The sequence below is a fragment of the Caretta caretta genome, chromosome 10 (assembly GCF_965140235.1).
Source record: "Caretta caretta isolate rCarCar2 chromosome 10, rCarCar1.hap1, whole genome shotgun sequence".
NCBI lineage: Eukaryota > Metazoa > Chordata > Testudines > Cheloniidae > Caretta > Caretta caretta.
In genome coordinates, this window is record NC_134215.1 from 76,603,129 (window position 1) to 76,625,332 (window position 22,204).

Sequence of the window (22,204 nt, forward strand, 5' to 3'; positions counted from 1 at the left end):
GTGGCTTGCTGAGGGTATACTTCCAATATTATGTACAAGTAGGTTGCTGGCTAGCTGATTGAGTTTCTGTGGAACTGATTTTAATGCTGCTGAGATTTAACTTAATTATATTTGCTGTCTAGTTGTTTATATTAGAGGGCCTAGAGCCTTGGATAGGTATCTATTATTACAAACCTAAATAAATAAAAGTAACTTTTGAGATTTTTGCAACTTGAGTATTCTAGATTTTTGTATGTAATATTTACTAAGCTACTGTAGTTTTGTTAGGTTTCAGAGTTTTGTTTTTATCTCTTGAGTCTTTTTCTCCTCCTGAGAGCACAGAAAATATTCCTCTTTGGAGCTGATGCCCATGTTCTTGCATGTGGTGGCTGGCAACAGTCAAGTTCTGAGTAACATACCTAGGGGCTAAAACAAGGCAGTTTGCGCGTGCAAATATGGAGAGACACACACATATACACCTTACACACACATATACACCTTACACGTACACCTTAGTTTTAGGAAGGGAGGAGTTTGATTGCTGTTTTGCCTTTCCATTTGAATACTAGGTCTTACAAAAATAAATTATTGATGGGGATATGCTTTCTAACCTCTAATCCAGTGGTGCCTGACATAAGGCCACCTTTTCCAGTAGCTTCTGGAGAACAACTGGATTTTAACACGTCAGCATATAGGTTGTCTGCCAACGCAAAATAATGCCATTGGCGAAAGTAAAAGTCAGAGTCTGATTGCCTGATTCCAAACCTTTTTATGTATTTCATATATGTGTTTACACCAGAAGTCCATGGACAAGGCAATCATCTTATTTTAAGGCAGGCTTACAAGAAACAACTGAGAGAACAATTTAGAGGGCTAGTTAGATTAAATACATTGTGTGCAAAAACATATGTTAAATACAAGCTAAATATGTTTGTCTCGCAGTGCCATCTGATGGTGATGAGATTCCATTTAAGCCTGATCTTAGAAAGAATGTTTCTTGGTGGTGCATGCAAAATCAAACCTATAGAAGGAACTAGCAATAGAAACATCCCTGCTGAGCTAGGGCATTAATATAGAGTGCAGAGTACTGGTGTAATGTGGTTGTATTTGTTGGCCCTGCTTAGGTGGGCCACTGCATGCTCTGCCTTCTGGGTGGCCTTTAAGATTGGCCACTAGGTGAACGCATTGCAGTAGGCCAGTCTAGAAGTGACAAATGAAGGGTTCACAGTTGCTAGTTCTGTGTCGGGTGTAGCTGGCATTAGCACAATTGTTTATATTGTGATGCCTATATCTTGGTACAGGAAAAAGAAAGAAATGTACTTTTTTTTAATGAAAGTTTAAAATATGCACATTTTAAAATGCAGCAAAAATTTTGAAAACATCCTGAAATTTTGGGAGTCTGACATTTCATGCCTGTGACTTTTTGAAGTTTGAGCAGTTTTTCTTTTGGGGAGAGGGAGGCATTCTGGATTTGTTTTTATGAGAGGAAGTACATACAGGGTAAGGCTATTAATTGTGTGGCACTGTGACGTTAACAGTCTCCTTCATGCTACTTGATCTGTCAGCAAACAAAAACAGTCCATGCGTGTGACAAATCAGTGGGGATGGAGAATGGCCCATTTTGATATTTTTTGGGGGGATTTCATAGCAGATGCTCTTCACGATGTTATGAAATGACTTTTCAGTCCCTTAAAACTGTTACATAACATCCTCCCCCCCCAAAAAAGAAAAAAAAACTGGACAAAGCTGAACTCTTTAGAGAGACCTCCTTAGATGCCAAGACCCCAATCTTGCAAATGTGCATGGGACTATCTGTATGTGTAAATTTAAGCTTTTGTTTAAGTGTTTGCAGAATTGATACCCATGCTTAAAGTCAGTGTTTTGTTTTTATTTAAGTTGTGTTTGTTTATAGGGTGGGGGATGGTGGTTGCTATTTATATATATTTAGAGAGCAAGGTGTGGGGTAATTTTTTTTTTCCCCCTAGAGTTTTAGAGAACCTCACTTTGAACAGAGATCAAGCATGAATAGTTTCAGAGCAAAACATGATTATTTTGTAAAGTTGTAAGTGTATGAAACTGGAGGAGAAATTAAGGTCAGATCTCTAATAGGAAAGCTTTGACAGTGTAGGTATACCAATATATTGCACTTGTAAAGCACTCCTAGTGCGGAGGCAGCTTATACTGGCAAAACTGCGCTTTTGTCGGCATAGCTTATTCTACCCCCCCAAGCAAAAAAAGCTATTCTTGCAAAAATGAAGTTTTGCTGGTACAACTGCATCTATACTAGGGGCTTTTGCTGACACTGTCACAGATCACACCCCTGACCAAGATAACTACACCGGCAAAATTTTGTACTGTAGATCTGGCCTTAATATATGGTTGCAAACTTTCTGTCTCCTAGCCAAAATTAAATGATAGCTAACAAATCTCTAGAGATTGTTTGGCCACTATGTTTGGAAAAAAAATAATACTTACACTTTTTCTCTTAACAATATATGGAGATTCTTAGGTACGCTTATAAAATCTATTCCTAAGTTAAGAGCATAATATATTTTTAATTATAATGTCTTTCTTAATAAACTACATTTGTTTCAAGAAACTGCTGGCTGAATGGAACTAAGTGACCTGCGCTCCCATGTGTGGCTTATGTGCTTGAATGAAGATCAGGCCTGGAGCCCTAGTTTCTTTCCATGTTATTTCATAGTACTGTATTTCTTAAGAGCTGAATGATATGAGCTCATTTATAGAACCCTTTAGTCTCGAAAAATAAAACTGATCCATGAAGCCACTTGGGTCTTTTCAGTTGTTTCTTGCAAGCTTGCCTTAAATTAGGATGATTAGCTTGACCAATGTGCGGTTGGTTTTTATGTGTGCATTTGGCAAATGAAATTTACCAGTAGGCCATAATTACTCAGGAAACTTGAAAAACAAAGTTATTCTATCTGTAGAACCCGAACAAAAACAAGTAATATAGAAATCATAACACTCACCCCAAAGTTGGTGGTCTTAATGCAAAAGAACTTTGACTTTTTCAGTTACATGTATTGCTGAGAGGATTTTTTTAAAAAAAATCACTTAATTATTGGCATCCTTTTTCAACTAATCTATTAAGTGAATTTAAAGCAAAATAGGCATTTCATGCCATGAAAACTAAGTGAAAAACCCTTCAAAACAAATGCGTAAAACTGTAGGCATTAAGTGGTGACTTTCTTCATTGCATGCATCACAAACGTGGAGTTGGATACCTGTGTTCATGTTTCTTTCTTTTATTAACATTAAGGGCCATGGCCATGTCTGCATTGAATTAACAATTCTTACTTGGAATCATTAACACACAGCATGTTTAAGCAGTGTATTCCAGTTAGTAATTGTATTGTGTATCTTTAATGTGTGAGTTTTGTGGACTATGACTACCCATTTATGTGCTTGGAGGAATGCAATTCCAAATGACTGAAAAGGGGGCAATTGCTAGTAAAATAGAAAGACTTTCTGGCCTAATTTTCAGAGATGCTGAGCAGCAGCAGCTCCCACTGATTTCAACAAGAGTTGTGATTGCTCTCTGCCTCTCCAAAAATCAGGCCATATTATCCTAAATGCATTGTCTTGGGCCAGCTACCTTCCTCTTATGGTTCATCTTAATTTCAAATACTCACTTAGGAAGCTCTGCAGCTTTACTGCTGTTTTGTTCACAAGGAATGTTTCCTTTGGCCAAATCTCATATCTGAAGTTACTGTGGTGCTTACTGAGAGTTAAGGAACTCTCTTCTTCCAGTTTATCCAGTGAAAGAAGGTGCAACAAGAGAAGAGTTCAGTTTTCACCTTGTGTGTTGATTTAGAGTCCTAGTTATGAAAAGAAAATGTCCTCTAACAGTATTTTAAAATCAGCCTGGTGACCCCACTAGTATTACACTCTGCTTCTGAGCAGAAGAGCGTTTTTTGAATTGCCACTCCACAGGTCTCATGGTTGAGATTTGATTTGGAGGCAACATTCTTCCTCCAGGGAAGTGTGAAAATCTGCCACTCTTTGCATATCCAATAGTAACATGCATAGGCATAACCTTGCTTGACCGGGAGAATAGTTTTCTTTCATTAAAAAATGAAAAGCCAACCGTTATGACGTGTGGTGTTAGTGGGTTGCATTTTGTACCTTTCTTCAAATAATCTAGAGAAAAGGAGAAAACAAATCTTTCTGCTCCGATCTGGATGCATCATGAGTTATGACAGTCATAATAGATGGGTCTTTGCTTGGAATAATTAGAAGTCTAAAGTAATTTGGGGGATCCTACCCTGATGCTGTTTGTCACAGAGACCAAGAAGCAGAGGTTTTTCTTTTTAAAGGAAAAGGTGCTCCAGACCAAACAAGATAAAAAATAAATAAAATTAACCTTCCCCAATATGGGGACAAAAGAATAGCAACAAAATTAGCATAAATATTTGGCCCAGAAGTGCTATGAGGCTTACTAATCAGGTCTGGCTTAAGGTCCTCACTCCAAAGCGTTGTGGGCCAGCCTCACTTTCTCCTAAGGGTTCCTGCTCATTTCCTTGTTTCCTGTCTCAGGTTCTTGGTGATTTACCAGTTTGCTGCACCTGTGATGTAATCAAGGATGGGCTAGTTGACTAGCTAGCTGTAGCCAGGCAACCACCAGTTCCCACATCAGCTTGTTATATTTGCCTATTAGGTTTGTTTTTTTTTAAGCACTGGTCTATATGGGTGATATTCAAACCAATGCAGTTCCTCAGTGTATGTGGGCTGCACAGGTATATTATGGGGATTATATGAGGTAAACTGCACCAGTTCAAGTCTCATACTACAGTGCTGGAGTGCATCTACCCTGGAGATATGCATTGGTAGGGTTGCCAGGTGTCTGGTTTTCAACTGGAATGCCTGGTCGAAAAGGGACCCTGGTGGCGGTGCTGACTGGGCCGTTAAAAGTCAGGTCAGTGGTGCTGCGGGGTTAAGGTAGGCTAGTTCCTACCTGTCCTGGCTCTGTGCTGCACCCCGGAAGTGGCCAGCAGGTCTGGCTCCTAGGCGAGGGGGCCACGGGGAACTGCGGCCAATGGGAGCTGGAGGGGCAGTGCCTGCGGGCCCAGAGTGGTGCACGGAGACCCTTGCCGCCCCCCGCCAAGGAGCCGGACCTGCAGGCTGTTTCCGGGGTGCAGCATGGTGCCAGGACAGGTAGGGACTAGCCTGTCTTAGCCCCGCTGTGCCGCTGAGTGGGATTCGCCCAAGGTAAGCCTGTGCCTTTGTCCCAGCCCGGAACCCCCACCTGCACCCAAACCCCTCATCCCTGGCCCCATCCCAGAGCCGCACCCCCACACCAGAGCCTTCACTCCCTCCTGTACCTCAACCCACAGCCCCCTCCAACACTCTGAATTCCTCAGTCCCAGTCTGGAGCCCACTCCTGCACCCCAAACCCTTCATCCCTGGCCCTTCCTCAGAGCCCATACCCCCAGCCGGAGTCCTCACCCCCTCCCGCACCCAACCCCCATGCCCCAGCCCAGTGAAAGTGAGCGAGGGTGGGGGAGAGCGAGCCACTGAGGGAGGGGGAAAGTCATGAGTGGGGCGGGGCCTCAGGGAAGAGGTGGGACTGGGGCAGGGCCTCAGGGAAGGGCAGGGCTAGGGTGTTCGGTTTTGTGCCATTAGAAAGTTGGCAGCCCTATGCATTGGTAGAGATAAACTGATACCAATATTTCCTTGTGTGGGGAGTCTCTTAATTCTGGGGGATAAACAGAGAGAGTGAAAACACTGCCTCAGTACAGAAGAAAGAAAACAAAATAATTTACTGTCTTTCACACTCCATGTCATACTCCCATTCATACCACTCTGGAATATTCAGTGCAGGAAATAATTCCTTCTCGGGAAAGACAACACCAAAAATACTCCAGTTTCTTAAAGTGGCAGGCTACCCTGAGAACAAGAAGATTTCCTAGTGTAACCATAATGTCTATTAGTCCCTGCTCAGGATTAGGGTCCTTATTGTACTAGGGAGTATACAAGCATAAAATAAAAACAGTCCCTGTCCTTAAAAGCTGACTGACAGTGAATGTCATGGACTTGAGTAACCTGTGTTCCTAAATGGCCCCTCCCGCGCACTCTCCCACTTCTTTCTCTGGGAAAGGATTATTGCAGGATTAGGCTCTTAGATTGAGAGCTCTGCAGACAAACACTTTGGTGTGCATTGCTTACCATGCCATGAACTGTCCCATTTTTAGATTCACTGAGGTTGTGTGTTCTTAAATTACTTGCTGAATTAGGGGCAGTGTGTGTAGCACTTGCTGTTGCGAAGTCTGACTGACCTAGTGAGTCGACAATGGGGCAGTTCACTGTAGTGAGCACTACATACAGTAAAAAGTGATTGTGGGATTGCAGCTTCAATGGGAGTACTTATCTACTTAAGGTTAAGTATGTGCTCAAGGGATTTTGCCTTAAGGACTAGCTTTTTCTCACCTTATTCATGTATAGTCTCACTCTGTTCAGTATTCTGCTACCTTCCATGGGAAGGTGAACGTGATTTGATTTTAAGTTAGATGTGATGTACAAGGACACTGACAAGTGAGTGAGGGTGGAAAAGAGATGGGGGAAATATACATAGTATAAGGTAGCCTGTTTTTGTAGTGTGTATATAATTGTCTGCTTTATTTGGGATTTTGTTTTCTATTCTTTATTTCTAACTCTTAAACATGTTTGTTAATGTGGCACAGGCACACAACTAAAAAGAGGGGTGAAAGAGTGGGCTGTGAAAAGGGGTTTGAAGGTGGTATTATCAAGCACATGCTAAATAGTAATTCATATGAGACAAACCTGTCCATAAAAATATCTGATCTCTTCCAATTTCTTTTGCCAAAGTTTTTCAGGGAAATAGGAGTGTAAGTATTATTTTAAAATGATATACACATTTACAGAGATTCTGCCTTAAAGTGCTTCTATGCTCTCTGCTTTGGTGTTCAGCTCAAAACCTTGCTATAAGGACAATTGTCCATGAAGTAGTTTCTATGGCCGCGTTTCTGAAATGCGGCCACCGTGATCACATGCAGCCACCAGGGGCTTTTCTTGCAGCCACAGCCTCCTGGGCTGTGATGGGGCCGGGGGACAAAGTAGTGGCCCCTCCCTGTTGCTCCTGGATGCCACCGCCTTGATGTTGGTTGCTGGGGCTGCCATCAGGGGTTGGGTCCTGTCCCCCCCCTCTGGAGACATCTGGGTCACAATGCCGGAGAAGCAGGCAGTCAGTGAGTTCCTCACCTTCCCAGAGGCAGTTGGGCTCATGCTTTGGGCTTCAGCCCTGGGTTGGTGGGGTGGCGGGCTCCGTCTGCACAACTTCGGGCTCTGTCCCCAGGCCCTGTTCCCCAGCCATGGGGCTTCAGGCTCCAGCCCCCTGTTGCCTCACCTGGCCCTCCATTCAGGGCTTAATTTGTCCCCAGGCTTGCCAGGGCTTAATAATTGATATTAACAAACATAGAAGTATCACTTTTCACAACAGACTTACTAGCTAGCAGTAAATAAATTACAATGATTTGGATGTGTATATGTGCACATTTATTTGTTTTTCCTAAAGCTCATTAAGTATTTTAGGAAAAAGTATGAGAACAGAATACCAAAATATTTGTCCTGAGAACCCTTGGTATCACAACTTGTACTTATCCTCTATAACAGTGGTTCCCAAAATTTTTCCGCTGCTTGTGCAGGGAAAGCCCCTGGCGGGCCAGGCCGGTTGTTTACAGTACTTCCCTCAGCAGCCAGTACTTCCCTTGGCCCACACCGCTTCTATCAGCCCCCATTGGCCTGGAGCAGCAAACCGCGGCCACTGGGAGCCGCGATCAGCCGAACCTGCGGTCTCGGCAGGTAAACAAACCGGCCTGGCCCACCAGGGGCTTTCCCTGCACAAGCGGCGGAACAAGTTTGGGAACCACTGCTCTATAGTATCTCTCTCTCTCTTTTTTTTTTTTTTAAACTAGTGATGCCACAAGTGTTAAGTTATGTAGCAAAAATGGAGAATAAGGTCATTTTATTGTGAGTCTCTTACAGACAAGAAACGTGAAACTTTTTAAACTCTGTAACATCAGTGATAAAATGTAAATGTGATTCTTCCCCCCCCCCGTTTTTTCCCCTCAAATCTAATTATACCATCTCTCATTAGTGGTCAAACTCTGCCTATTTGAAGGTGGCATAGAACTGTCATAAGTGCCAATTTGTGCTAGAAAAGTTTAAATATTTAAAAATGGCAAAATGTGATCTGCTGGATAGGCCATTAAATGTGATATGTAAAGGTATATAATATTGGCTTAACCCAGAAGCAACCCATGGTAGGGACACAGGGTCATGTACCCCCCCAGCACCCCGATTTGCTGCTTGGCTTGTATTGAGCATGCTCACATGGAATGAGCATGTTCAATAAACTCTGCTAAAGTTATTGCCCTCTCTGCCCTCTCCCCCCACCCCCACTCCCACTATTGGCAGGTACGGGTCATCTCTGCTATAACCAGCTAAAAGCTGTTTTTAAATTCCTTTTGAGTCAGTCCAGGTCTGATGTAAATGAAGTTCCTAGTTATTTGAACTTGTATACATAATTCTGCATTTTACATGGAGCATAAAGCTGGTAATGGTGATAACCAAATGGGAACAACTAATAAAGTTTAAACAGCTGTTCTGTATTGTAGTGTTGTTTGCTGTAAGATAACAAATGTCCCCATAGTGCCATGATAAGGAAGTGCATCTTGTATTCACATTGGCGAAGGCTGGCAGGAAATTTTTCAGACACAAAATTCACACAATACGTTCACTGGTAGCACCTTCTACATATCTAAGATTGAGTTCTAGATTCCTTCTTAGAGTACCTCCCTTTGCAGTTACTTGTAATGTTCTCAAATTCCTTTTGGATGAAACTTTGGTCCAGGGCAACCATAGAAAGATGAAATTGGTTCTGAAGGTTTAAGCAAAATTGTATGAGTCACTTCTGAATTATGCAGGTATGCGGACTCCATCCCTATTGTGGTTCAAGGAACTACTTGTCTCTGGCAAAACTTGTAAACTCCCACAAGATGGATAACTCCAGTTTATTTCTTTTAAATCACGGAAATTAAATGCTAGAAACTAGCGTTAATGTTACTTGAATAAGCAATAAAGTGTTCAGTTTGAGGGGTGGGAGAGGTGGTGTAAACTCTATTCCTATATGTAATTGTGAAAATTCAGAGTAATACTATCTCAGGGATATAACAGTTTTTCCAAATAACTTTTAATTTTGGAAATTCCTGGGGAGTGTTTTTAAGGGCTTGATTTCTCATTTTTAAGATTACACCAATACTCATTTTAGAATTTTTTTTATATCAAAAGATGCATAAACCTATATTGGTGGTTTTTCTTTTGGTAACATAATCCCGATTGGTTATAGCTTTTTCCCCCTGTATCCTTTAGAAGGATGTATATGGCTGAGTAGTTGGTCTGAGAAACCACAGTAATCAGGATCTTGTTAATTAAGGAAGTTATGAAAACTACTTTCCAAGGATGGAAAGAGAGAGGGAAAAGTGAATTTAATTACAGTGAGCACTGGCAGTTTTAGAACCCATTAGGTGCAAACTATCAACATGTATGTGTGCGCCACTGTGAAGTCAAATCTAGATACATAGGAAAGACTAAGGCCTTGTCTACACTACACAGTTTTGTCAAGAAAAGTCAGCTTTTGTCGACAAAACAGTGGAGGTATACACACCGAAATGCTCCTCCCGCCGATGTAACTCCCCTGCTATGCCGACATCTTTAAACCACCTCAGTGAGAGGTGTAGGGCTTATGTCAGTGTAGTTAGGGCGATGCAGTGTTTGTGTAGACTCTGCATTCCTTACATTGGATGTTGGCTGTTATTACAGCAGTGAAATTGACAAGAAAGCTGGGCAGCTCTACCCAGCTGCCCCCCACTCTCCTAGAGAACTGGGTGGCTGGACCCTGCTCCTAGCTGGGAGCTGACACAAGAAGCCTGGGTGGCTGGACCCCACTTCCAGGTCGAAGCCTGCGGGGAAGTCGGGCTTCTGGCAGGGAGCTACCAGCGGGGCTGAGAGACTGGGCTCTCAGTTTCCACATTGCCCTTCTAAGGCTATGTCTACACTAGCACTTTTGTCAACAAAACTTTTGTTGGTCAGAGTTGTGAAGAAAACACCCCTGACCAACATAACTTTCACCGACAAAAGCACCGGTGTAGACTCTCCCACCAACATAGTTACTGCTGCTGGTTGGGAGGTGGCTTATTTATAGTAGGACCTCAGAGTTATGAACACCAAAGTTACGAACTGACTGGTCAACCACACACCTCATTTGGAATTGAAAGTACGCAGTCAGGCAGCAGCAGTGAGAGCGGGGGGAAAAAAAAAGGAAAACACAGTACAGTACCTTGTTAAACATAAGCCACTATATTAAAAAAAAGGAAAGTTTAAAAAAAAATTGACCATATAAGGAAACTTTCTGTGCTTGTTTCATGTAAATTAAGATGGTTAAAAGCAGCATTTTCCTTCTGCATAGTAAAGTTTCAAAGCTGTATTAAGTCACTGTTCAGTTGTATACTTTTGAAAGAACAACCATAATGTTTTGTTCAGAGTTATGAACATTTCAGAGTTACGAACAACCTCCATTCCCGAGGTGTTCGTAACTCTGAGGTTCCTACTGTATGCTGGCGGGAGAGTGCTCTCCCACCAGCATAGAGTGGCTACACAAGAGACCTTACAGCGGTTCAGGTAATTGGTCCTGCTTTGAGCAGGGGGTTGGACTAGATGACCTCCTGAGGTCCCTTCCAACCCTGATATTCTATGATTCAGCTGTGCCGCTGCAAGGTCCGTACTGTAGACATAGCCTTAGAAAACTGTTTTTAGTGGCAGAGGGAAAGGTTAGTGCATGAATATAGTCAAGCCTGTTACAGACTGCATGTGGTCAGTGGTTTGGCTGAATGTAGGTGGCTCACTTCCTGTCACTGTTTTAAAGTATAGGGCTTTGTTTGTGCGTATGTCATAAGTAGAGAGCTGTTAAAAATGAGACTGTTCTTCTTATGATGTTTTTGTGCACCTATTCAGCAGTTGCTGTGCTTTAGTAATTCATTTTCAGTGTGTAGTTCAGGTATTGAAAAGCAATTGAGCACTGTTAGCATCAAAATGAGTAACGAAAAGGTTTTGAAGAGTACTGTTACTTTGACATAGAAACTGTTCCTGCTGACAGCATTATTTTATAAAGAGATGCTGTCAAGTATTTTACTGGGATCCATTGTCCCCTCTTTACTACACATAACTGTAGAATTGTTTTCACAGGGAGGGGAATATAGACTGTTTTTCTCTTAATCTTTAAGGTTTAACATGTATTTTAAATTTAATATTGTCACAGAACAATTTGAAAAACACAAAGCCCAATATAACTTTTATTACAACTTTTTACTTTTCTCTTGTTTAAGTACCCTCTTAGAATCTTGAAAATGGCATTTTTCTTTACCGGTTTGTCTTTTTACCTATTTGATTTCTCCCTCCTTTCTTCCCCATTGTGTCTAACAGAGCTTGAAATTAACATAGGTTTTTTTGTTTACTTGCTAAGGTCCAAGCATCATAGAAAATGCCAGCAGAGCTCTGGGAATAGTTAATTTTCTAGCTGCTGCTGCTGCAGAGGGAGTATAAGGACACAACGGATTCTTATTTAACAGAAATAGTACTACTTTGATTGTAATTTCAAAAAACTCTGTGACAGAGCAGTAGTTTTTATTTTATTTCTTTTAATCCCCTTTCGCCATAGTTGTATTTAATCCTGAAAAAAACCTGTCTGCCATCTTCATGGCAGAGATGACTGCATTCAGAAGTGGGTGAAGTAATCTCTCTGTGCACAAAACCCAGTTCTGCAAGGGGCTGAGTACTTCTTGCCATAAGAGTTGACGGCACTGATCACCTTTCATGGAAGCAATCAAGACCCTAAAGGATCAGACCTATAGTCTGGAAAGATTATGGCATGCTTTCATAGAATCATCATAGAATATCAGGGTTGGAAGGGACCTCAGGAGGTAATCTAGTCCAACCCCCTGCTCAAAGTAGGACCAATCCCCAACTAAATCATCCCAGCCAGGGCTTTGTCAAACCTGACCTTAACCTCAAAGGAAGGAGATTCCACCACCTCCCTAGGTAACCCATTCCAGTGCTTGACCACCTTCCTAGTGAAAAAGTTTTTCCTAATATCCAACCTAAACCTTCCCCACTGCAACTTGAGACCATTACTCAGTGTTCTGTCATCTGCTACCACTGAGAACAGTCTAGCTCTATCCTCTTTTTGGAACCCCAATTCAGGTAGCTGAAAGCACCTATCAAATCCTGCCTCATTCTTCTCTTCTGCAGACTAAATAATCCCAGTTCCCTCATCCTTGCCTCATAAATCATGTGGTCTAGCCCCCTAATCATTTTTGTTGCCCTCCACTGGACTCTTTCCAATTTTTCCACATCCTTCTCATAGTGTAGGGCCCCGGACTGGACACACTACTCCAGATGAGGCCTCACCAATGCCGAATAGAGGGGAATGATCACGTCCCTCGATCCGCTGGCAATGTTCCTACTTATACAGCCCAAAATGCCATTAGCCTTCTTGGCAACAAGGGCACACTGTTGACTCATATCCAGCTTCTCAGCCACTGTAACCCTTAGGTCCTTTTCTGCCGAAGTGCTGCCTCGCCACTCGGTCCCTAGTCTGTAGCAGCGCATAGGATTCTTCCGTCCTAAGTGCAGGACTCTGCACTTGTCCTTGTTGAACCTCATCAGATTTCTTTTGGCCCAATCCTCTAATTTGTCTAGGTCCCTCTGTATCCTATCCCTATCCTCCAACATATCTACCACTCCGCCCAGTTTAATGTCATCTGTGAACTTGCTGAGGGTGAAATCCACGCCATCCTCCAGATCATTTGTGAAGATATTGAACAAAACAGGCCCCAGGACCGACCCTTGGGGCATTCTGCTTGATACTGGCTGCCAACTAGACATGGACCCATTGATCACTACCTGTTGAGCCCGATGATCTAGCCAGCTTTCTATCCACCTTATAATCCATTCATCCAGCCCATACTACATTAACTTGCTGGCAAGAATACTGTGGGAGATATAAGCTTTGCTAAAGTCAAGGAATAACACGTCCACTGCTTTCCCCTCATCCACAGAGCCAGTTATCTCCTCATAGAAAGCAATTAGGTTAGTCAGGCATGACTAACCTAATTGGAATCTTTGGATGAAAAGAATTATATAAATTAACAGGGTTATTTCCCCCTCCCCCAATCAGTCTCTTTAATCTGCTTCTTAATGTGTATCTCACCATCAGTGTTCCCAGAATAGAAAGTTGGGTACCAATCCTGCAAATCCTAATCCCAGAAACAGTCCTGTTGGAGTCAATGATTCTACTTGTGTGAAAATGGGTTGCAGATTTTGTTAAGAATGTTTGCTACCCACAAAAACAATTATGGAACATTATTTGAAACATAAAATAAAGAGTTCTTGAAATCTTCAGTGTGCAAATGTTTGCAACATTCTTCAAGTTAAAGTTTTTTTTTAAATAGAAGTAATTATAAACTTGTATTTACAAACTGTGCATTCAGAAAAGTGAGTAAAGGCATGTCTAGACTTGGGAGATAGATTGCACTGTAAAACATGTTAGTTAACATGTATTAGCAGATTATTAAACACAGTCTGTTTTCCCAGTCTAGCCTAGCCCTTCCAGGCTGCAGAACAAAGAGTGCTAATGACCAGTAGTTCTTTTTAAGCACATTTGGTGTTGATATTTGGTAGAGTTACTTGAAACGTTATGTACATATGTGTATGAAACCCAACATAAGTGAAAACGGTGGGAGAATCTGTTTAAGGAGACTATCAGTGTTTTAGAGTAGCCGCCGTGTTAGTCTGTATTCGCAAAAAGAAAAGGAGTACTTGTGGCACCTTAGAGACTAACAAATTTATTTGAGCATAAGCTTTCGTGAGCTACAGCTCACTTCATCGGATGCATTCAGTGTTTTATCATCAGATGTTACAAAAGTTCATATTAACTTATATTCATATGTAACATTTTCACTAACAGCATTACAACTATGTATTTTATTTTATGAATTCATAATTTCCACTCACTGTCCTGATTTTGGTTTTGGTCCAATCATTTGTTTATACCTATATTTATAGTAACAAAGGCAGTTCCACAAGAAAATACAGATGACTGCCTACTAGTATAAGTATTCATATAGTAAAATTCTGCTGTATTTTTTCAGAGATACTTACGCAAACTACAATTTCTATATTGTTGTAAAAAATAATGTAAAATGCATTATGTGCTTATGTCCATAGTATCCATAGGTAATTATGCATAAAATTAATGGGGAAAACAAAAATACACATTTTAAAAAAATTCATAACTCAGCATAAAAAGTCAGAAAATGGGATCACATTGTTTTTGTATGTGTGCGCATGCAAACCTACAGATAACTACATTAATTGAGTTTTACTTTCAAGCACATAATGATGAAAGTAATAGACAGTTTTTTGTGTGTAAATATGAAGTGTTTGATGTCTGGTGGCTGCAGTTTTTTCATATTGATTACCATATTTAACCAGATATATGAAATTTGATATCTTTCTTATTTAAATTTACCTTACACAAACTTTTTTTTCCATATATTTAAACATGTTGCCCAGCTGGTACCTGCTCCCCAAGATAAGGATTTGAGGGGAAAATGGTAACCAGGGAATTTCAAAGTAAAAGAAATGAAGGGCTCAGTTCTGAGCCAGAGTTCTTATATCATAACGCACAGATATGTAGCATGGTGCTCTTGGCAATACCAAAACATGACAACTGATGAGCTTAAACCTGCTTTATTTGTTTTTAATTGGTTTCCATACAGTTATTTTAGCAAGAAAAAGGGAACTATGTGAATGCAGCAGATCTGAATACACTTGAAATAATAGGAAAACCTATTCTCCCAGAATTTATCATTCATAGTAACATCAAAGTCAATCTCCAAAACTTTGCTGAACATTTGTAGTTTTGTAATTACAATTCAGTGAAATTTAATTACTTAAAATTGTGTAGCTTGGACCATATTTTTAATATAAAATCCAGAGAAGTCTGTATAGAACTTCAGTTACAAATTAAGTGGTTTGGAGGGCTGTTTTTTCTAAATAGGTTTAGATGACTCCAGTTTGCCTTACCCTTATCTTGTGCAAACATAAAATGTGATGATATCTTAATGTTTAAACAATTGTTAATGATATATTATTAAGTTGTTACAAATACATTTTGGAGGGAATTTGCAGTAAATGATAGTTGTCAAATTCTGGTATTGGTGAAGAAACCAAGGAGTGGTAGAAGACTAGTGGTGGTTTAGGGATGCTGGCCTGGCAGAAGGATGGAGTTGGCTAACAAATTAAATAGAGGCTGCCATGTTCATTTAAATATCTAAAGTTTTTCTGTGAGCTGTATTTCAGATTGTACTTTTTGTCCTATTGTTGTGGAAATACAGTGATTAATGCCATGTCTGAATATTTGATGTTTTGATTGTAGAAGTTGGAGACCTGAGGGAGCTGCAGACCTTGGACATTTCAACCAATCGTTTGATAGCTTTACCTGAAAGGCTACATATGTGCCTTTCCCTGCAGTACCTGAGTGCTGATGGGAATTATTTGTGGTGTGTCCCCCGCCACCTCTGCCAACTCCCTAGCCTCAACGAGCTGTCCATGGCTGGAAACTGTCTTGCATTTCTGCCACTTGGTGAGTGACTGCCTTCCTTAGACAGCAGGGGGAAGATAGAAAAGAAAACAAGCATTGTAAAAGCCTCATTCTAACAAGTAGTGCTTTTGATCCATGATGTTTTATGCACAACCTCTGAATTATGGAAGCTAACACAGTGATCTGATTCTTGGGAAACTTGTTAGTACATGGAAAAACAAATTAACTGTCTTAAGATTGTGGTTTCATGCCTGTTCAAAATGTTAGGACAGAGCAGTTCAGCTTGTTATATTTTAGCTGACTTACAAAGCAGAAGAACACTTTATAGACTAAACTAGTCTCATGCATAAATGTAGTATGGGGCGATCTGAATCCCATTCCTTTTTGTAATGGCTTATCTCTAACAGCTAGATCTAAAATTACCACTGAATCCTCATTTAGAGGTTTAAACTTGCCATGAAAACCCAGTAACTGTAAAAGCTTCATAGCACTAGAAATGTCAGCACTGCATATCTACATATCAAGAAATGTCAGTATTACATATCTACATATCCTAAATTTTAATGTGTCCCCAGTGTAGCATCTATTTTGATGATGTTGTACATGGGGACCCACCAGGATAGCTGCAGGAGCCAAGGAGGCGAAACTACAGGTGTGTGGCCTCGTGTTATGGGGAGTGGTCTATACGTTCATGCAGACATGCTGCCTGACAAAGGTCTCTGCAGACAGTCTCATTCTCCCCTGTGTAGATTATTTTTACTTTTAGTGGGCTCTGTAAGGGCCCATCTCTGCTAGAAATGAGCACATGCTAGTGCTGCTTTTTCATGTGTTTCAAGTTTGGTCTCTGGAAACAAGAAAAAAGCAATCAGACTTGGTCCACTGTGTGTGAATACAGTTACGTTAACCCACACTAAAAAATTAATAAAAACTGAGGTTGCTAAAAGTGATGATTGTTTCTCAATGAGTTACATGATACAGATTGAAGATACATGGCACTGACTATTTAGACTATGGAAAGGTATGTATTCTTGGAGTTTTAAGGAGCTCTTTTCAGCATTACAGCTTGATAAGTATTATATTCAGGGACACCACGTCTCTGAAATAGAGATGTCATAGGAATGGTGTAGAAATACCCTGTCGACCACATGGCATTATGAGTCAAAGAAAATAAACCCTATGATACATCAGTCAAATCCTGCTGTGCTAACTAACAAGCAAAATAACTCTTCCATCAACCAAATATTCCTCCTTCTATAAGAACTTCTTCAGAAAAGAGAGAGGTGAGATTTTTTTTTGTTTTGTTTTTAAGCTTTGGAGAAACAAAATGCTGTTTAAGTTGAAATGTGGAACCCTACTGGGGTCAAATTGTGTACCTTTTAAATTCAGATATTTTCCTTATTTGTTTAATGCTTTATCTGTGAGAAAGCAATACCTTGGATCAGCCACAGATCTGTATAATGTTTGTTTCTTTAGTTAAAAAGAAGGAAGTAAGCCCCTTAGAAAATGACACACCTTGCTTTTGCTTTATATTTAAGCTCAAATTCAAAACATAGTCTGTTTTAAAAGGAACCTTTAAAATAATGGGAAACATCAAAGACTGTCAGTTGACCTTGCTCAGTAATTCTTAACAACAGGAACTCACTGTGGAACATTTGGAGATAATTTGCTATCTGTGCATGTGGAATTGAATACTAAATCCTGGAGTTAAGAGGAAAAAGCAGCACAGAATAAATAGAAATGTTTAATTCCATCCTAAAGAATCAGAAGATTTCCAAATGGTGAAGATGTGGTGAAATACAGTGGAAAAGAGGATTGCATCACTGAAAACAAAAAAATTATTTCTGCCATTTTAGGAAAAACTTCCATATGTGTGTCAGTATACTACATGCTTGTTGAAATATTTCAAGTTTACAGGCACAATTTGGGGGGGGGCGTGTTTGGTGTTTGTTTTTTGTTTTGGTTTTTTTTCAGCTCTCATATCTGGTGGCTGTGTTCTGCGTGCATCCTTGCAGCCTACTTCAGTTGCACATTTTATGACATCGAACATGGTGCTTATCGAACATGGTGTGGATATAAGTGCCTCAGAAATACATGAAAGCGAAAGGGAATGATTAATACATTTTAAAAGTAAGGTCTCAACATAACATTTGTATGGAAACCTGAATGGTGACTGTTGACCTGCATGGGCATTTCATGATGCTGAATACCCAGACTCCTCAGAGTTTGACTCTAGCATGAGTTACTTGCACAACTTGAAATCATGAATAAAGGCCCGTAATTCTCTTTCCTTAAACCCTTTCCTTATGGATTTTTATATAAGGTAGCCAGTGCTGCATAACCGGCGGACATTTTGAATTATATACTCTTAAAAATTTAGATACAGCATAAAATCTGCATCTTTAATCATTTCACAACTGGACAATATACAGTGGGTGTTACTAAGCATCCTTTTATATGAATGTTTAAAAAATACCTGATTTTAAGATTTCCTTAATTAAAACTGAGTGGTATAAGCTACTTAAATTATAGAAATAAAATTTATTTTCTCTGTCATCTTTGACCTGCTTAGTTTAGACTACTTGAACCATCTGTCCTTTTGTTTTTGTTGGGACACCACATAGTAGACAGCATGTAAAGGCCTGGTAATAATCTCAGCATGTGGAGTTAGTCGTGATCAGTGATACTCATTTTGATTCTTAGAACGTAAGAACTGCCATATTGGGTCAGACCAAAGGTCAGTGTAGCTCAGTATCCTGTCTTCTGACGGTGGCTAATGCCAGATGCCCCAGAGGAAATGAACAGAACTGGTAATCAAGTGATCCATTCCCAGCTTCTGGCAAACAGAAGCTAGGGAAACCATCCCTGCCCATCCAGACTAATAGTCATTGATGGACCTACCCTCCATGAACTTATCTAGTTCTTTTTTGAACTCTGTTACAATCTTGGCCTTCATAATATCCTCTAGCAAGGAGTTCCACAGGTTGACTGTGCATTGTGTGGAAAAAATACTTTTTTGTTTGTTTTAAACCTGCTGCCTATTAATTTCATTTGGTGACCCCTAGTTCTTGTGTTATGAGAAGGAATAAATAACGCTTCCTTATTTACTTTCTCCACACCAGTCATGATTTTATAGACCTGTATCATAATCCCCCCTTAGTCATCTCTTTTCCAAGATGAAAAGTCCCAGTCTTATTAATCTCTCCTCATATGGCAGCCGTTCCATACCACTGATCATTTTTGTTGCCCTTTTCTGAATCTTTTCCAATTCCAATATATCTTTTTTGAGATGGGGTGACCACATCTGCACGTAGTATTCAAGATGTGGGCATACCATGGATTTATATAGAGGCAATATGATGTTTTCTGTCTTATTATCTATCCCTTTCTTAATTATTCCCAACATTCTGTTCGTTTTTTTGACTACTGCAGCTGCACATTGAGTAAATGTTTTCAGAGAACTATCCGCAATTACCACTCTTTCTTGAGTGGTAATAGCTAATTTAGACCCCATCATTTTATATGTATAGTTGGGATTATGTTTTCCAATGTGCATTACTTTGCATTATCAACATTGAATTTCATCTGCCATTTTGTTTCCAAGTCACCCAGTTTTGAGAGATCCTTTTGTAGCTCTTCGTAGTCTGCTTGGGACTGGAATATCTTGAGTAGAATCATAGGACTGGAAGGGACCTTGAGAGGTCATCTAGTCCAGTCCCCTACACTCATGGCAGGACTAAGTATTATCTAGACTAGGGGTGGGCAAACTTTTTGGCCCGAGGGCCACATCGGGGTGTGAAACTGTATGGAGGGCCGGGTAGGGAAGTCTGTGCCCCTCAAGCAGCCTGGCCCCCACCCCCTATCCACTCCCTGACTGCCCCCCTAAGACCTCCCGACCCATCCAACCCCCCTGCTCCTTGTCCCCTGACCGCGCCCTCCCGGGACCCCCGCTCCAACCCCCCCCCGTTATCCCACCCCCTACCCAACCCCCTCTGCTCCCTGTCTCCTGACTGCCCCCCAGCCCCTATCCAGCACCACCCTCCACCTCCTGACAGGCCCCCGGGACTCCCACACCCTATTCAACCTCCCTGACCCAGAACCTCCGCCCCATCCAACCGCTCCCTGTCTCCTGACTGCCCCCCAGAACCCTCTACCCTACCCCCCCACCGCCGCATGCACCGCGGCCACCCTGTTACGCTCGCTGCCTGCGCGGCGGCATAGCTGCAGGGGAGTGGGGGACAACAGGGGAGGGGTTGGGGACTAGCCTCCCCAGTCAGGAGCTCAAGGGCTGGGCAGGATGGTCCCACGGGCCCGATGTGGCCTGCAGGCCGTAGTTTGCCCACCTCTGATCTAGACCATTCCTGACAGGTGTTTGTCTAACCTGCTCTTAAAAATCTCCAATGATGGAGATTCCGCAACCTCCCTTGGCAATTTATTCCAGTGCTTAACCACCCCGACAGTTAGGAATTTTTTCCTAATGTTCAACCTAAACCTCCCTTGCTGCAATTTAAGCCCATTGCTTCTTGTCCTATCCTCAGAGATTAAGAAGAACAATTTTTCTTCCTTCTCCTTGTAACAACCTTTTATGTACTTGAACCCTGTTATGTCCTCCCTCAGTCTTCTCTTCTCTAAACTAAACAAACTCAATTTTTTTCAATCTTCACTCATAGGTCATGTTTTCTAGACCTTTAATAATTTTTGTTACTCTTCTCTGGACTTTCTCCAATTTGTCCACATCTTTCCTGAAATGTGGCGCCCAGAACTGGACACAATACTCTAGTTGAGGCCTAATCAGCACAGAGTAGAGTGGAAGAATTACTTACCGTGTCTTGCTTACAACACTCCTACTAATACATCTCAGAAGGATGTTTGCTTTTTTTGCAACAGTGTTACACTGTTGACTCATAGTTAGCTTATGGTCCACTATGACCCCCAGATTCCTTTCCTCAGTACTCTTTCCTGTGCAGTCATTTCCCGTTTTGTATGTGTGCAACGGATTATTCCTTCCTAAATGAACTACTTTGCATTTGTCCTTATTGAATTTCATCCTATTTACTTCAGACCATTTCTCCAGTTCAGATCATTTTGAATTTTAATCTTATCATCTAAAGCACTTGCAATCCCTCCCAGCTTGGTATCGTCCGCAAACTTTATAAGTATACGCTCTATACCATTATCTAAATAATTGAAGAGTAGTTTTGTATCGTCTGCAAATTTTGCCACCTCACTGTTTACTCCTTTTTTCAGATCATTTATGAATATGTTGAATAGGACTGGTCCCAGTATAGACCCTTGGGACTATTTACCTCTCTCCATTCTGAAAACTAACCATTTATTCCTACCCTTTGTTTCCTATGTTTTAACCAGTTACCAATCCCTGAGAGGACCTTCCCTCTTATCCCGTGACAGCTTACTTTGCTTAAGAGGTTTTGGTGAGGGACCTTGTCAAAGGCTTTCTGAAAATCTTAAGTACACTATATCCACTGGATCCCCCTTTTCCACATGCTTGTTGACCCACTCAAAGAATTCTAGTAGATTCGTGAGGCATGATTTCCCTCTACAAAAACCCTATTGACTTTTCCCCAACAAATTACGTTCTTAGAATGTGGCTTTTCATTTGTCAGATTACAGATAAATCCTCCTCATCTTCTCTACTCAACCAACTGTGGTTTGATTCCCTAACACTTTGTAGAACTTCTAATTTCAAGGTTCAGCCCTGGTCTACACTGCTGGGAGGGGAATCGATCTAAGTTATGCAACTTTAGCTATGTGAATAACGTAGCTGAAGTTGATGTACTTAGATCGACTTACCATGGTGTTTTCACTGTAGTGAGTAGACTGCTGCTTCCCGGTCGACTCTGCCTGCGCCTCTTGCAGTGGTGGAGTACAGGAGTCGACGGGAGTGCGCTTGGGGATTGATTTATCGCGTCTAGACTGGACGCAATAAATTGACCCCTGCTGGATCGATTGCTGCCCACCGATCCAGCGGATAGTGTAGACATACCCTTAATGTGCTACTTTCTGACTACTGGTTGATCTATACTGACTAGAGAAGGAGGCAAGTTGTTCATTGTCAGACATGCCTAGTAAAAAAGCATGCATCTGGGAGAAATTATCGTGTTTTTAAAATGTTACCACATTTTAACTAATGATTTGCAATTGATGTAGACAGTGCAGGTGTTGTCAGCCTTTCCTAGTGTTCCGAATTATACCTGAGAGGACACGCACACAAATGCTACGAATTACACCTGAGAGGACACGCACACAACTGCTACGAATTACACCTGATAGGACACGCACACAAATGCTACGAATTACACCTGATAGGACACGCACATAACTGCTACGAATTACACCTGATAGGTCACGCACACAAATGCTGCGAATTATACCTGATAGGTCACGCACAGTTCGAATCTAGGCTGAGGCACATAAACAAAGTCCACAACTGCAGAGTTCCCAAAAAACACTAAGTTTATTACGCTCAAGCGTGGTGCCCCTCTGCTAGCCAGGAAGGGGCCCCGAATACAG

General features: G+C 41.3%; 1 protein-coding gene across 2 annotated transcripts in view; it reads left to right on the top strand.

Moving 5' to 3' along the window:
* The window catches only part of LRRC28 (leucine rich repeat containing 28), an 86,003-nt gene that overhangs the window by 37,490 nt on the left and 26,309 nt on the right, over window positions 1–22,204 (top strand). For both annotated transcript variants that reach the window (XM_048867121.2, XM_048867123.2), the window contains one exon: window positions 15,512–15,718. In XM_048867121.2, coding sequence (XP_048723078.2) covers window positions 15,512–15,718 — 207 coding nt within the window. The remainder of the gene's footprint in view (window positions 1–15,511; window positions 15,719–22,204) is intronic.